The sequence below is a fragment of the Mytilus trossulus genome, chromosome 9, assembly GCF_036588685.1.
Source record: "Mytilus trossulus isolate FHL-02 chromosome 9, PNRI_Mtr1.1.1.hap1, whole genome shotgun sequence".
NCBI classification, from domain to species: Eukaryota; Metazoa; Mollusca; class Bivalvia; order Mytilida; family Mytilidae; genus Mytilus; species Mytilus trossulus.
Window position 1 is genome coordinate 62,172,086 of NC_086381.1, and position 17,303 is coordinate 62,189,388.

Here is a 17,303-nt window from a genome sequence, read left to right on the forward strand (position 1 = left end):
AATAATAGTGAACAAATTTATTATCTCCCCTTGCAATGCGTATCGTGGTTTATATTGTAATTGTCTAGATTGAACGTGTTGTTATGAAGACAGTCCACAAATGTTTTATCACACATGCATACCTTCCCCTTACATGAATCGGGACTATCTGAAAAGATAACAAAAAAATATTATAACACTGAAATTAATAAATTTACATTATTGATGGTAATGTTATATATTAAACAAATGAATACACGACAACGAGATAATGTGTTGAACTACATAACATTTATAGTATATTTAATAAATATGATGGTTATGATTATTAATAAAAATAATACCAACAATACTAATATTCATTACAACAACAATAGATAAAATGATAATAGTCATAAATCAAAAAAGAAATCAGATAATGACACTGATTGATCGCTGTTTGACGTAAATTGACAAATAAAATGCATAATCCGGATGTGAACAATTCCACAATGCCGAATATACCTCTTGTGAAGTCTTAAGTATAATCCAGCATGGGTTTAATCCCACGACTCCTGATATAGTGCTCCTACTGTTGAGTTAAACACGCTACCATGCCATTGAGGCTATTAATCAATTCAGCATAGCCATGTTATCAATCATACGTTGACATGAAACTATATTCAAATGGTACATGTGTTTTTTAGATAAAGCGTCTCTCAGTATGTAATATTTACATGTCAGCGTTGACAAAATTTGCAATGTAAATTATTGAAGGAAAAGAACATAAATATTGTTTTCTCGTACATATAATACAAACCGCAATAAGTCTTATCTATTCAATGAATTTAATTTGATGTCGACTATTAAAATGTAACTATGTATGACATTTGCATATTATCTTAAAATGTGAACAAGTGCAGATAATCGTATCGCATATGTTTATTTTACTTAGAAGGTAAAAGGTCGGAGGGAGGGGGTAGGGGGTAGATGAAATTGAATATTGAAGATTGTGTATATTTATTTTTAAAAAATGTCAACGACTGTATTATAATTTTTACACGGAATTATATTTTGCTGTGCAGTTATATTTAGAATTCTTCGGAGTAATTGTATTGCCAAGTATTCTTAAAAGACAAATGCTTCGCTATTATAATTCATTAACAAGATTTTAATAAGCGTTATTACAATACTGTAAAATTTTGTCCCTGTTATGACCTTTTAACTTTTTTGTTAAGATCTTAATCAGAAAGAACTGCTACCAATTAAAAATGAGACGAATATTTTATTTTTCGAAATTGTTTAGCTTACCTTGACAGTTAACTGTTTTGTTTTGGAGATCATACGCATAAGGCCAAGTTTTAGGCCAACATCTGTCTACACGACCATAGCAATCATCGTGGTCTTTGCAACATCTGTAAAATAGAATAAAAATGATGAGCAAACAAAGAGAAGAGACAAATGGCATAAAATAGGGAAAACAGAAATAACGATCCTCAATTTAAACTTTCTTCAGTGATTGAAAATATGTTCGATAGGAACAATCCAAGACATACACATACATCATTGTACATGTTCATAATAAAAAGCAATTATTAACTATACTCAGTGTGAAGTTAAGTGAAGGATTCACAATCTGTATTGTATTTTATATTAAATAGACAGATTCAGAGGGAAATTAAATGAAAGATTCACAATAGTTATTGTATTTTATATTTACTAGACTCGGTGTGAAGTAAAAAGGAAGATTCACGATAAGTATTTTTATTCTTTACTAACTAGAGTCAGTGCAAAGTAAAAAGGAAGATTCACAATATGTATTTTATTTTATACTAACTGGAGTCTTGATTAGTGTGAAGTAAAAAGGAAGACTCACAATATGTATTTTATTTTATACTAACTGGGGTTATTATATTTAAGAGATAGTAAGGTGTTCAAGGATTTAACATGTATCATCATAACATCCAATTAAATCCGTGCTAAATGTCATTTTCGGACATTTATTGTATTTAAAAAAGTAAAATATCAAAATGACCAAACTCCCAGCTGATTTGAAAACGGAAAGTCTTAAATCAAATGGCAACATCAAAAGTTCATTCTCATCAAACGAAAAGATAACAACATTCATGTTCATGACTTGGAATAAGCATTTTCTTTTGAAGAAAATAGTGAATTCAGACTGGTTTTATATATAGATTGCTACACTTTAGTATGACAGTCGGATAAATTCCTTTAATTTGACAATATTTAAGGAGGAAATCAGATGATCGCTGTTTAACTTAAATGGGCTAATTAAATGCATAATCGGAACGCAAACTGCCGCATGCACGTGTACGTAGCTCTTTTGAAGTCTTTGGACTGACTCCCACTATCGATGTAAACATGCTACCACACTACCGAGGGAGTATGAACAATTCAGCAGAGCTATATTCACAATCATTCATAATGTGAACTATGCTACGTGTTTAAGACTGTACTTTGATCTATAATGGCGTTTGTATAAGTCAAATACAATTCCTTTAAAATGACAATATCATGAAATAAAACAAAAAAGATAAGTTAAGAAAGGTAAGTTTGGGGTTCAGCTGGAAACATTGTGTTATGGTGCTAATCACTATCAAAACTCTAAATTAAAGAGATATGTAAACAAAGAAAAAGCAAAAGGGCAATTAGAAACCCTATAAACAAAATATATACAAAAAATGAATGACAGAATACGAAAATGACCCTAATCAAAACTAAAATCGGATAGCCTTATCATGTGTTTTTTTTTATGTATTTCTCTACAAATACATCATTTTTATAATCAAACTAATTTAAGACTTGTGACGAGTACGGTATTATCATATAATTGTCATTTTGTATACGTTTAATTGATCAAACTGTTATTTTTTAAGCATACTTACTGATCCACGCCATCTAGTGGTTTGCTTTCACCATACCATCCACAAAAACAACCGTAGTCTAAAAGTGAAAAGGCTTGACTTGCTCCAAAATAATAGGTAAGTTGATATGCAAAGTTCCATATCGCTCTCTTATGTCTCACCGTTCTGGCCTCTGAAACATGAACATGTGCAATGATGTATATGATAACTCAGACAACACCGAACATCGTAGTGTTTACAAATTATTAGTTCATACTATTGTTTACGTTTCCATTTGTTGTTTTTTTTTATCGAGTTTTAAGGGTTCGTGTTGTTTATTCGTTAGTTTTCTATATTGTGGCATGTGTACTATTGTTTGTCTATTTGTCTTTTTCATTTTTAGCCATGTGTTGTCAGTTTATTAGTTCGACTGTCACTCTGGTATCTTTCGTCCCCCTTTTAAGGAAATATAAGACGATGGTCCAGATGAATGAAGTCAGTTAAAACAACAATTGCAACATTGCAAAGTCAACATTCGCTTTAGAGAGTTTCAAGTTTGATAACAAGTTTGCCTTTACGAACAATGCGTTTATTTCTTACCGTATACGTACCCATGTTTGTTTTTAAATGTTTTCATATCAAATAAATTGTGCAAAATTCTCTATTGTACCTTATCATTCCTGAGTTTCTAACGTATTTTAATCACCAATTACGTTGCTAAAAACAAAAGTGCATAGAGGACGGCAAATAAGACGATAAATGATTGTTTCCAACCCCGAGTTTACTTACCTCCTGTATACATGTACATTATTATACACAATAAGCATGCCGCAATTTTCTGAAATAAACACAAATATGTCTGTAAAGGTTATGTGCAAATCAAGTGACAAATCTTTCAAGAAATTAGAAGATTTTTTTTTTTTTTTTTTAAGTCCAATACAGGATCTTTCTACAGTTTGTGATACTATGTCTACTTTGATTGTAACTCAATATGATTACAGGAGGCCTTGGTGACCAAGTGGTCTAAGCTCTACTGCAATATATAGGCAGTAAACACTCAGGTTGTGGGATCGAACACCGCTCGTACGGTTGCACTCGACTGCAATCTTATTTGACTAGGATGTCAGTTTTCATACCGAAGGGTGGTTTTCTCCGACTCTGGCTTCGACCACCTTTCAAAACTGATCGCTATGAAATAGCCAAATAGTGGCGCGTGAAAAAGGCATTAAAACACCAACAATAAATCAATCAATCAATCAATCAGTATGATATACAAATGTAAGTCTTGAAATTCATCAAAATTTAGTGACTATGTTGAATGCATCTATACATCAAAGCTTAGTAAAAATACAACGAGTACCGTTATATCTGCGTCATATTTTGACTGCCATGTAGAAACTGACATTTTGAAAACAATACTTTCAGGCCAAAGGTATGATTTCATTTTCCCAATTGTGAACTTTTTTAGAAACATTTCAGCAGCGCATGCATGCAAAGTTTGTATCTTCTATTTGATATTATATTACCAAGCTTTAATTTCTTATCTTGATTTACTAAAAAGCTTGATAAAGGGTTGCTGCTCCCAAGTAAGTTGTTTAGCAAAGAGATCTAAGTGGATAAGTTGAAAGTATTTCCGAATTCCTCGAATGTTAAATTATGAATTAGACTTATTATATGTACCGGGTTTGAACTAACATTACCAACATTACGGGTTCTTAATGTGTAGCAGAATTGTTTACTCTTCCGATGCACCTTTAATCACCCCCAGTTTTGGCGGGGTTCATTTTTTTCATTTTTTTTCTATGTTGTGTGTTGTCTTTTTTTGTCGTCAATTGGGTTTTTTTTATATTAGGTTGTCAGTTTATTGTCCACTCATGAGATTCAGTTTAGTATTATTCGCCTCTCTTTTTCATATGTTTGCATGGTGTCTCCTTTCAAACATGCATGTTATATACATATACATCTTCTTTTTTAAATAAAAGCACACTTTGAGATGATTTAAATACACAATAATAAATCAAAAGTCTTTGGTGCATTATAACAAACATATGCATGTAAGAGAATTGATCGTTCTATACAAATGGACTTACCTGAAATTCATTTATTTAAAAATCGCATTGATTGCGCCATAGAAACCGTCTGTGAATCATAACTTTGGAAGTTGCTTTTTTGTATGCTAAACGGTATTCAGTATAGTATAGCTCATACCTGTTAGTTTTCTAAACATATATTTCATTTTTCAACCAGTCATTTCAAATAAAAGAAATATAAATATCCTATAGAAATATTTTTTTTGTGGAACAATTCTGTCCAGAAAAAGAAAGATATCCATCCACCAAAAGTTGAATGTTGAAATAGCATAACCACTAAATATTCTGTTCATCTGATATGTTTAAATATATTCCAGTTACAACATCCACACTGCATATTTCTATAAATGTACTCATCATACATATCAGTGTTGTATTGTTGACGCTTAATTTGCGTTTCGTTTACAGAAGACTTGTTTCTGACGCTTGATCCAAAAAGTAACACAAAACCAATATATTACGAAGTTACTTACACACAAAAGCTGCATAACTAGATTTTCTCACTGACTGTTGAATACAACAATAATTGCAATATATTAACAAATTAAACGGTCGTCCGGGTCTACAGCACTACATTTCGCTACTATGGAATAATTAAAAGAGCAATGTAGGCATACTGCTAGGGATAATCAAGTCATTGTACGATCGTTTCAGACTAACATGTGTATATACTGACTTCTACTGACGTTATACATGTATATAGATCAAACTAGTGACCTCATTTGCATTAAAACTACAATATACATGTTTGTTAGAATGACAGAAGATGACATGAAATTATACGAGGTATGTAATAGGTAAACGTTTCGATTATATGATCTGTTCTGTCTATTTGTTAGGGACATATAAGGTAAAATGTATGTAATTTATTTATAATCCGACGACGAAATAACTGTAGAATACAATGATATTGTAATATATTATATAAATATAAGTACGTTGTCGTACATGTACTTGACACGAAGTTGTGAACGTATTTAGTAAATCGGCATCAATAAAAAAAGAATAAACTTATTTCTTAGACAGTTAGAGACAAATAATGTTTTTAAAGAATACATATTATAATAACATAAATGGGAAAAAGTATTATTGTGAGCTGTGAACATAAAGTAATTCGTGCATTTTTCTGAGTAGGTTTTGAAACATTTTAATAAATAATACTTTATTTTTTCCTTTGACCTGAAATGGTTTACTTTTTACACATTGTGACTTGGATTGAGAGTTTTCTCATTGATACTCATACCACGTCTGTGTATCTCTATTTATGTTGTGCTTGCATTCGTTGAAAGTCACCATCCTATAAATTAACGACTATTGGTTATATTTAGTAGAATCTCAAACTTGAATGCAGTGTTACCTTCAATCTACTATTTTAATATTACGTTTGTATACAATATGTTCTATGTTTCAATTCCGACAAGTCTTACGAGGCTTCCTAAAACAGGTTCAGCATTTCCCTTTCACACATAGGTATTTGATTTAATATTAAATCTTTAATAAAATTGTAAGTTTGTTCTTATAATTCGTTGTGATATAATTACCAATAAGACTACTATTAAAAGTTCAATTAAGTGTATGTAAGCAATTATAGCCAGTCGTACAACCTTTAACAACGAGAAAAATCTTTGGCGTATAGTCTGCTATAAAAGGCCGATACATTAAAGTTATGACACTTTAATTGATAAAACTAACGGACTAATTTTATAACAAACAAAAAATACAAAAAACAAATATGATACAAATAAACCAACATCAACTGAACTAGATGCTTTTGACTTTAGACTGCCCTATAAATAATGTTGGGCAGTTAAACACTTTTGTGATAGTTTAACCCTCCCCTAACTTGGAACAGCGGTGCTACATTACAACATAACAACAAATATTTGAACATGGTTAATCTCATCAATTGATATATCCAAAAACATTTAACAAAAACACAGACCTGACGTTGCAGTGTATTTATACATCCATTACAACAAAAGAAACAAGCACAAATATAAGAGTACGCACAGTCTCTGACAGCTAGTTCAAAGCCAAAAACAACTGATAAATAAATTATATATCTTAGACTTATATATCAATTATTATATAAAGAGTAACTGCTAAAGAGTAATGACGAACGAAGCCATTAGAGGTTTCTTCACGAGGACCAAATTTTACCAAGAAGTGTAGCCGAGAATATGTTAAATGTCTAAAAAAAAATATAGTGCTCCATACTATTTATGTAGTTTTTCCTGTTTAAATGTCAGCTCGTCTAATATAAACATTACAGCTGGCAACAACAAGTGTAAATCGATTTTCAAGGAATTTCAAAGAAAATTGAACCAAAAGCCAAAGTTTTAAGGATTTTAAACATCAATATATGTATGGTTAAATATGTATCTGCACATTATCACAAAATTGTATAGTAAGTACCAAACAAAAATGCGGAAAAGGTATATTTATGACCAAGAATAACAACAAGAAAATAACATTGTCAATCAGACAACTATCCATATAATACAAAGCACAAATGTATGAATAATTCAAAGTCACTGCAATGTCTTCAGCAATTACAAAAACTGTACCGTACCGTAAAGTTACCCATAAAAGTCCATGGGATGACAAAATTTAAATCAAATTTAAAATAGAGCAAACAGTCTGATTTAAATTATATCAATAAGCGAAAATGAAGTCCAATCAAATCAAATACAACGACAGCCGTCGGATTACAGGCTCCTGGCTTACTTCAAAATATGACTCGTAAACATTTGTGCTGCTAACTTCTACGTCATTTGGTCTCAGTTTGGAAATAATATGTCTGGGACTCATACCATATCTTCTCATTTTTCATTGTGACGGTTACCCTTCCTCTTACCTATTCAAGTTGTGTACAACAAAGTAAAACGTTACCTTTCAAAATCTCTTTTTTTTAAGTTACAACACGATTTTCTAAAATATATTTCATGTGTTTGTCTTTCTGATCTTAGCCAATCAAAACATGTACTCACAACAAAGAAAACGCTTTTGAAGTACTTAATGCATAAAGAATCATAGGTTTTTTGTCCGTTTTTCAATGCAACGTGAAAATACTTCTATAAGAAAGGTAAGTAAGAGTATATATGTTTCACATTTATTATCTCTTTTGACAATTTTCATCTTGGTCTACATCATGATGATCCGGATTAAACGTGTTAATATGAAGACAGTCCACAAAAACTTTGTCACACATACATATCCTCCCTTTACAGGAACTTGGACGATCTAGAAAGAAAAAAATCATAAAACTAAGTAGATATAGCAAGGTGTGGAATGAGTGCAAATGAGACAACTCTCCATCCAAGTCAATATTATATAAATGAACCATCATAGGTCACGGAGCAGTGGCTCACACCGAACAACATTCAAACGGGAAAACCAACGATATAAACTATAAAAAAACGAGAAACGAAAAAAAACTTATGATCCACATACAAACGACAACTACACACATTTATTCCATTGAAAGAGAGAATACCATTATTACGCTGATTATTAATATCATAAATCATCATTATTGTTATTGATTATTATTGGTACTATTGTTATAATTATTTTGTATTATCATCATTATTATTACTATCATTATCATTATTAGCCACATAGATTAATTTACTTTGACAGTTGACTGTTTCGTTTTGAAGTTCATATGAGTATGGCCAAATCTTAGGCCAGCAATCGTCGACACGATCATAGCATTCATCATGTTCTTTGCAACATCTGTAAAATAAAGCAAGTGTTTACTGTTGTCAAAGCGGGTACATTCAAATTAATTGTTGATAGAGACACAAAACGATCTGTATCTGAACTCATATTTGATAGAGACATATATAAGGCCGTTAGTTTTCTTGTTTTAATTATTTTACATTGTCATTTCGTTATTTTTTATACCTGACTATGCGGTTTGGGCTCTGCTCAAATTTGAAGGCTGTACGTTGACCTACAGTTAATAATTTATGTGTCATGTTGGTCTCTTGTGACGAGTTGTCTCAGTGGCAATCATATCACATTCTTTTTTATGGGTCAAATTGAAAGCATTGCTAATTAATATTTCTTCCTAATTTATTTTATACTTGATCAGAACAAAACTGAACCAATTAAAAGAACAAAAAGATGTTATCCCGCCAAACGTTAATATGCATTTACAAAGTTAAGAACCAAACTAGTTTGTCTTAAGTATTATAACTGTTGAACTTTCAGAAAAAAATCTATCTTGTTTAAACGGCTTATTGGTATCTATGATGAGTTTATTTGTATCATGTAAACGTAGCGGAATTTGATGAGACTGTTATTAAAGTGAGAGGGTTAGCGCTATAGAACCAGGTTTAATCCACCATTTTCTACATTTGAAAATGCCTGTACCAAGTTAGGAATATGACAGTTCTTGTCCATTCGTTTTTGATGCGTTTTGTTTTTTGGTTTTGCCATGTGATTATGGACTTTCCAAATTGATTTTCCTCTGAGTTCAGTATTTTTGTGATTTTACTTTTTACTGCTGCCGACTGTATTTTGACTGTATTTTGGCTCCTAGATATTCTTTGTTTGTTTTTTGGTTTTATAGTTTTGATGGATTGCTGTAACAATAACATACATCCAGTATTTTATTTAGTCTATTGGTATTTGGTCCATCAACTTGCTGTAAGATTTTAGTATTTAAATGGACACTATAGAGCTAGTTGTTTTCCTACTTTTCAGTAAGTGCAAACATTCTTTAATTGTTTTCCTGTAACTTGGGTGTGTATTTTGTTGTATCTTTTAAAAGTAGTGCATTAAATGGTCGTTTGTTGAAATCAAAACGCAAAACAGTTCTAAAATTGGAATATTTAAGAGCTTGAAATATTGACATATAATGTAGTCCCGTTATTGTTCAAGAGTGTTTTGATATATCTTTTTGTTTTTAAGTCGTGTAGTTTGTGAAACATAGGCGTTCAATCAACAAGTCCTTTTATTGAGTATTTTATTGAAATTACATGTATTAGTAAAATTGAGAATGGAAATGAGAAATGTGTCAAAGAGATACCAACTGACCAAGGAGCAGAAAACAACTGAAGGCATGCATTCTTACTTATCATCGAAGCGTTAACTTGTCTACCACTTCCATATCTGCAATAACATCAACCGTAGTCGTGCATACTTACTGATCTACGCCGTCAACTGGTGTACCGCTACCATACCATCCGCAAAAACATCCATAGTCTAGAAGTGCAGTGGCTCGGACCGGTCCGAAATAATAGGTTAATTGATATCCAAGGTTCCAAAGAGCTCTCTTTTTTCTCACGCTTCTCGTCTCTGTAACACAAATTTGAATACTAGGTGAGCGACCATGAAATTTGACACAGTACCCGTAGTGTAGAATGTGTGCTCGAAAAGCGAAATCCAGTATTTTGATTGGTAAAATTGAGAGTTAAATAGAATAGTAATACTTCAATTTTTATATGCACACAATTTAAGGATTGTGCATAAAACACAAACATATGTATTGAAATTAAAATTATACATACAATAGGTCTGTCCTCTTTTCCATTGAAAGACCTACTGATTTTGTTCTAATTATTATTAGTTTTTTTTTCCCTTTTCATAAGAAAGTCCTATTGATTTTGTTCCGATTATCATTTTTTTCTTCCGGCTAATTTGTTTATTGCGTGTAGATTTTGTTTCGCAAGATGTCGCTTAGATAGAAGGCATATGTTATCTAACAACTTATGCGCTTATAAACAAAACTAATTTCTGTGTCATTATTATCTCCACAAACACTAATTTTCTTGTGTGTGCATCTCCTATGCAACCGTTAAAGATTATGACAAAATTATTTCATGAATTCGCTCGTTATATTCTCAGGATCTAAAAAAATATTTTGACAAAAGTGGTCCGGAATCTTCATATGAGAGTTATTTTCCCTTCTGTATATAAAATAAGTGAAAAGTTTTTGTAACTGGTAAACCATAAGTTATAGAAACATAGCGTCTTTTGAATTGTGGTCTTTGATCATCCAAACAGAAAATAAGTTCAAGTTAAAGGGTCTATGTCAGATTCCAAATTTATATTTTGGCTTAAAATTGCTTTTTGTCAGTAACATATAAGATATCGACAAAGTATTTTTACTAAACTATTCTGCGACATGTTGTAGCATACATATTTAAGTGAAGCGGTGCGATTACATTTCCCTATTTTTTACGAGTTACTTCCTATCTAGTATTCAAATTAGCTGTATTGGGATAGAACTCATTTCCTTCACATAGTGGCGTCTAAGAGTCATTTGATTTTAGACCTTGCTTTATAACCTTGAAATTATGTTTAAGGTCAAAAATAAATTTGTCGTTCTAGATTTTGACTTTTGGTGTAAATATTTATATGAACATGACATAGTGCCACCACGTAACCGAATACTTATCTTTGAAAGAGTAATCTCCCTATCACTGTTTTTCTTGTGCTTATATATATAAGCTCCATATGAGAGTTATTTCAAATTATGTATTTGTAATAAGTGATATGTATCTGTAACTGGTAAACCATAATTCTAATGCAACAATGTTTGTAACGTTCATTTTGATTGGATAACGTCACTTTTTTACATGGCATCAATTGCCAATTGATGCTATGGGGCGTATGCGCAGGCGCAGACTGCATATGAGAGATTTTAATAACATGTTTTAACATTATTTTCTGTCAGTTTTGTTAGAATGGAGATAACAATATTGTCTTTTGATCTCCGACGGCACCAATTGTGGATTTGATGGTCGCAAATACCCGTTTACTGTCTCCACTAACGCGTCGCCAGTAAACTTAATTGGCGACCATCAAATCCTCAATTGATGCCGTCGGAGCTCCTACAATCCTACGGTCTTTGGATTTGAGGTCATTTTTCCAAAAAAAAAATAAGGTAATGGTCAAAGGTCTTATTGAAAATTCTGATTTTGGTTTATTTTCACTTACTTTCAAAAAGATAGAGACAATATAATTATACTCAATTGTTTGTTACGATATGTCTGTTACCGCAAGTAACCAATTATTTCATTTATTTCAAACAAAATTAAACAAAAGTTACTTTGGGGAAACCACAGGAAGCTTATTATTTATTATTTAGAAATTCAATGTCGAAAGAACTTCAGAATCTGGTTAGTTGGTTTTTAATTCTTATTAAATTTTATACTTTCGGTGCTTTTTACTTTTAATTCTGTTTATATCAGGTGTTTGATATTGTTTACGAATTCTTTTAATCAAATTTAAAGAAGAAAAGAAAACGGATAAATAGTAAGTGATCAGTGTATACAATAAGGTCAACATTAAGGAGTGGGTGAAATTTAAAGATTAGTTGTTGACATTGGAGCCATGACAAAAAAAATGAAAATATTTGAATTATCTTGTCTGTGAAGAATTTATCAACCTGTTTGGAATTGAACGTCGACTAAAAATTATTTACAATCAGTGGCTTACGTACCCACTTTATCAAAATCAATGTACAAGATGATACACAACAAACATGCAGCAACATTCTGAAATAAAAATACACTTTATAAAAAATCATTAAAAAAAATGCATAAATTTTATTCATTTTTAAAACAACTTATCAATGTACAAAAAAAATCGATATATACCATGAATATCATGTGACGACGAGTCTTATTTTTAACTTACAAATTGAAGTTCAAATTTCAAAGCCTTCATCTCTGTAATTTATTTGCAGTCTCTTGTATTTATGTTTGGTGTGTTTAATGTGTGCTTGATTTGAATATGCATGACAAATTTGCATCTGGACGTTAAACATGTAAAATTCAACATCACGTCGGATGGTCTCTCTTACTTGCGGCAATATACATATAGCCATTGTTTAACACATAGAATACTTGTATTTTGTAATGCTTTTTTCTAGTGTATAATTGTGTTTATACTCCGTTTATCAGTATAAATGTAATTGATTAATTTGAAACACATCCTAGAAATACTTGGAAAAGGGTATGCATTACATGGTATACATATGATAACGGTATTGATTATATGGTCTGTTTATATATTTCGAAATAAAAAAACTTTTAATTTTTCTAAAACTAAGGAGTTTCGTATCCAAGGAATAGATTACCTTAGCCGTATATGGCACAACTTTATTGAATTTTGGGTCCTCAATGCTCTTCAACTTTGTACTTTTTTGGCTTTATAACTATTTTTATCATAGCGTCACTGATGAGTCTCATGCAGAAGAAATGCGCGTCTGACGTATCAAATTATAATGCTGGTACCTTTGATAATAATTAATAGTGCTAAGTATAATATGTTTATTACAAAATCTTCTTTCTTTACTATCTGTATACATGTAAGGGTATAAACTAAAAAAAGATACCGAAACGTACTTCGGTGTATTTATCAATTTTCAAGCATAAAGTTGCCGTTCCTTTTAGAAAAAAATGGAATCAAAATCAAAAAGTCATCAGGTATAATCTATTTATATCGACAGAAATTTTCTTTATTTCCATATCGTTATTCTTCCGGCACACATTTATTTTAGTTAATATCTAGTTTGTTAGATGTTGATACCTGTATATATATACAGTGGTTTAAGGGACATAAAATTGTATGGCCATTGTTGTAGGGACATGAACATATAACAATTTAGCTAAATATGTACACTGTATTTTGGAAATCTTTACGACAGAATGTCAAAAGCAGAAAAATGTTCACAGGAAGTGGAAAATTCCGTACAATTTAGAAACATATTATTGAATGAACAACTGCTTTCAAAATAAGATAACATTAATGACAAGGTGAATTTGACAAACTTCCAGCAGTTATGGTATGAAATGTTGGGGTTTTTTTTGCTGATTTGCCTTAATACATTTCTTAAAGAGAACATTGTTGTTCAATTACAATATATAGGGGTATTCGATATACAGGTTACTTACGCGTAAAATCTGCATAATTGAACTTTTTTCGTCTGCAAAGTGACAAAAATAATAAAAATGTTGAAAATATACAAGACCGCTTAAGTTAAAAAAAATTATGGTCACGAAATGTTGAAAGAATAAAAAAAAGTTAAACTGAAATAGACCGTGATAGTTAATAGTTTAAACAATATATTATCATAATTATCGTCTTGATAAAAACAAATGTTTGTAAATGCTCCCAATTGTGTAGTCCAAATGCACAAGTAAATCCAGGAAATTATTTGGCGCAATAGTGGTAATACATGAGGGTCTCCATTGGGTTTAAAAAACATAGAATTAGGGGCAAAAGGTGCAAAATAAATGGGAATGAGTCACTTATCCATCAAAGTCCAAATGAAGTAGATGTTAGCAATTAAAGGCAACCATGCGACCTTCAGCAATAAAATAAATACAATACAGTCAACTACAAAAGGACCCGGCATGAAAAATATAAACCATTTCAATTGAGTAAACTATTGCGGCATAATTCATAACAAACAAGAATGTGTCCATAGTTAACGGATGCCCCAGTCGCAATATCATTTTCTATGTTCAGTAGACCGTAAAATTGGGATCAAAACTTTAATTTTGAATTAAAATTAGAAAGATCATATCATGGGGAACGTGTGTACTAAGTTTCAAGTTGATTGGACTTCAACTTCTTTAAAAACTACCTTGGCCAAAAACTTTAACCTGAAGCGAGTGGACGCACGGACTCACGAACGCACAGACGGAGGCACAGACCGGAAAACATAATGCCCCTCTAATATCGTAGGTGGGGCATAAAAAGCTTAAGAAAAACAAATATAATTTATAGGTTCGTTTTGTAATTGATATCATGAGTAGAGAGCCTTACTCAAACTTGGCTTTAATTAAATCATAAGTAAATATCTTTGAATGAATATATGCTTATTATTTATTTTACGTACATGAATACTAACGACTCTTTGAAAAAAATAATAGTTTTTCAGAATGATATGATCCAGGCAGCTTATTTTCAAATTGTAATTATAATCAAAGGGGACATTGACAAAATAATAAACTCAATTACACGAAATTGCGAGTCGAAAACTCAAAATCAAAAATGAACCACTTTTGCGTTTTTTTCAGCGTTTTTGGATTTTCGACTTCCCTGTTTAGCGTGTATCTGCCCTATGAAATATGTTGGGCGAAAAGGCAAAATCTCGAAAACGCTAAATGTCTGTAGTTGGTAACCATACAAAATAGATAAAAAAAAATATACAGAAAAGTGACCTTAGCAATCAAAGAATACAAAATAAAAGACCCCATTCAAAATTTCATATTATGTAATTCTGTCAGGTCTGCAATGTGACGTTAACAGTTTTAAAATAAATGAAAATAGCAACATGATTTGTGTATTTGTTTTGAAAATGACATATATATCGTGTAAATGTATAAAGGGAATACAATTTTAACAAAGAAAATAATGAGATCTTGTCTGATTGTCAACGAAACAACAATTCATTATATATCAAATGCATTGAAAGCATTCAGCTATATTTAGATGTAGTTGTATGGCCTTCAACACAAAATAGTAACAACAAGATCCTTTCGTAAAGAATGTTAATTTAGTCAAACGAGAAGATTGTTTAAGTTTTTAATGTGTTATTTATTTCTATAGACTATTGCCTTCCTAATCGTTTAAAAATAGTTATAACTTTCATACTGCTGTTTATTATGTACAAGCAATGCATATATCAACAATATATTTTCATGTTTAAGATGGATGTAGCACAAACCAAAATTTAACTTATCACAAATCGCCTACTTTATAGCTTGTATTGTCTATTAATGTTTAAGTTTTGTTCTACTTGTTTTCTTTTCTCTATTTGTCTAACAAGTAATTTAGGATAGGAATAAATTTATTGGCAATCACAGCGCGTCAACTTATTATGCTTGCAAATATGAACCGTGGATACATTTACTTTCGGGGCAACCAATGTTCGTGGATTAAAAAAAAACTTATATATTCGGGGATATCTAATTTGGTGGATTTTTTTTTCGAGGTCTTCATACAAGCCTTTAGGTAATTTGTCATACATCGGGCATTTAATTTCTTATTTCACCTGTAATAACGAAATCCACAATAATTAGTTTCCAACGAATAAAAATAATAAATATCATGTTCTACAGTCAGTACGATATATACAGGACGAGAAAAATGGTATGTTTAAAACATAAAATCTGTACTACATTTAACCGAAAGACTGATTGTTTTTACATTCTAATTTCGTGGCCTTTTGTAGCTAACTATGCGGTATGAGCTTTGCTCACTGTCGAAGGCCGTATGGTGACCTATAGTTAAATTATGTGTCACTTTGTCTGTTATGAAGGATTGTTTCATTGGCAATTATACCACATCTTCTTTTTTTATATAAGCAAGATTTCTAGTTTGCTAGAGTTATATATCCGCATCCTGCTCTGAAACAAACGAACCAACTAGTCTTTATGGTACTCTGTAATGCCGAGTGGACCTAATAAGCCAGACATACAAGTTAAATATACTTGAGTTTAATAAGCAGAATAAATTTCAGTATTACCACATTTCATTTATTACGGCCTATTAAAACTCACACCAGAGATCTCAATTTAACCTGTGTAGTTATGTTTTATGTTTTATTGACGAAGTGTATTGACTAACAAGCACATTGCCAATGGCATATGTATACTATAATCATTAAAGGTCAAAAATAAAGTGTCTGGTGCTTTTGAAACGCTTTACTCTATAACATGTATATCATCATTGTTCAGTAACTAATTTGTCGAATATATATCAAGCCAGAAATAAACATGTGAATATTGAAATGCTTTTAAATCATCAGACATAATTGCACAACATGATCAGTCTTGTGTATTATGGGGGGAAAGAAAAATCACAAGAAATCTGAACTCCAAGGAAAATTTAGAACGAAACGCCCCTTTTCAAAACAATATTTAGAAAGATGTGATTTTATTGCTAATGAGACCACTCTCCAAATAATGGCATGGAAGGTTAACAACTAAAGGTAATTCACTTTTCACTTCATAGAAAGTATATAATTCCACTAATGCATAGACCGATTGCTGTATTTGTTAATTCAATATACCTTTAACTGCCTATTAGCGCGTATATTTTACGGAAGTTTGACAGTACAAAAACAGGCACTTCCGATCTTTACTAAAGGGAAAATGTCCTCTCCACTAATAATTTATATTCGTTTTTATCTTTTAACTTTTAACCAGTATTCTACAGTGATCCCAAGTCCCTAAGTTTTCATTTGATTCCAAAACTACACACATAGTTCGCCTATTGGCAAAGATACAGTAACGCGTAAGAACACATTGTTTAAAATATGTACTACTTTCTTGTACGTTCTTTCCGACCGGGCTCGAATTAGTTGTTCTATACACATAAAAGACTCCAATAGCTCATTGAAAGGTCATTGACAACATTAAAG

At 31.3% G+C, this 17,303-nt stretch overlaps 1 protein-coding gene across 1 annotated transcript; it reads right to left on the minus strand.

The window, feature by feature from the left end:
* Positions 1-2: 2 nt before the first annotated feature.
* Positions 3-5,502, minus strand: LOC134684099 (acidic phospholipase A2-like). Its single transcript, XM_063543378.1, has 5 exons — positions 5,386-5,502; positions 3,612-3,660; positions 2,865-3,015; positions 1,270-1,373; positions 3-148 (listed from the first exon to the last, which is right to left on the minus strand). The coding sequence occupies exons 1-5, from the start codon at positions 5,398-5,400 to the stop codon at positions 21-23; spliced, it is 447 nt and encodes a 148-aa protein (XP_063399448.1). The 5' UTR covers positions 5,401-5,502; the 3' UTR covers positions 3-20.
* Between the last annotated feature and the right edge of the window lie 11,801 nt (positions 5,503-17,303).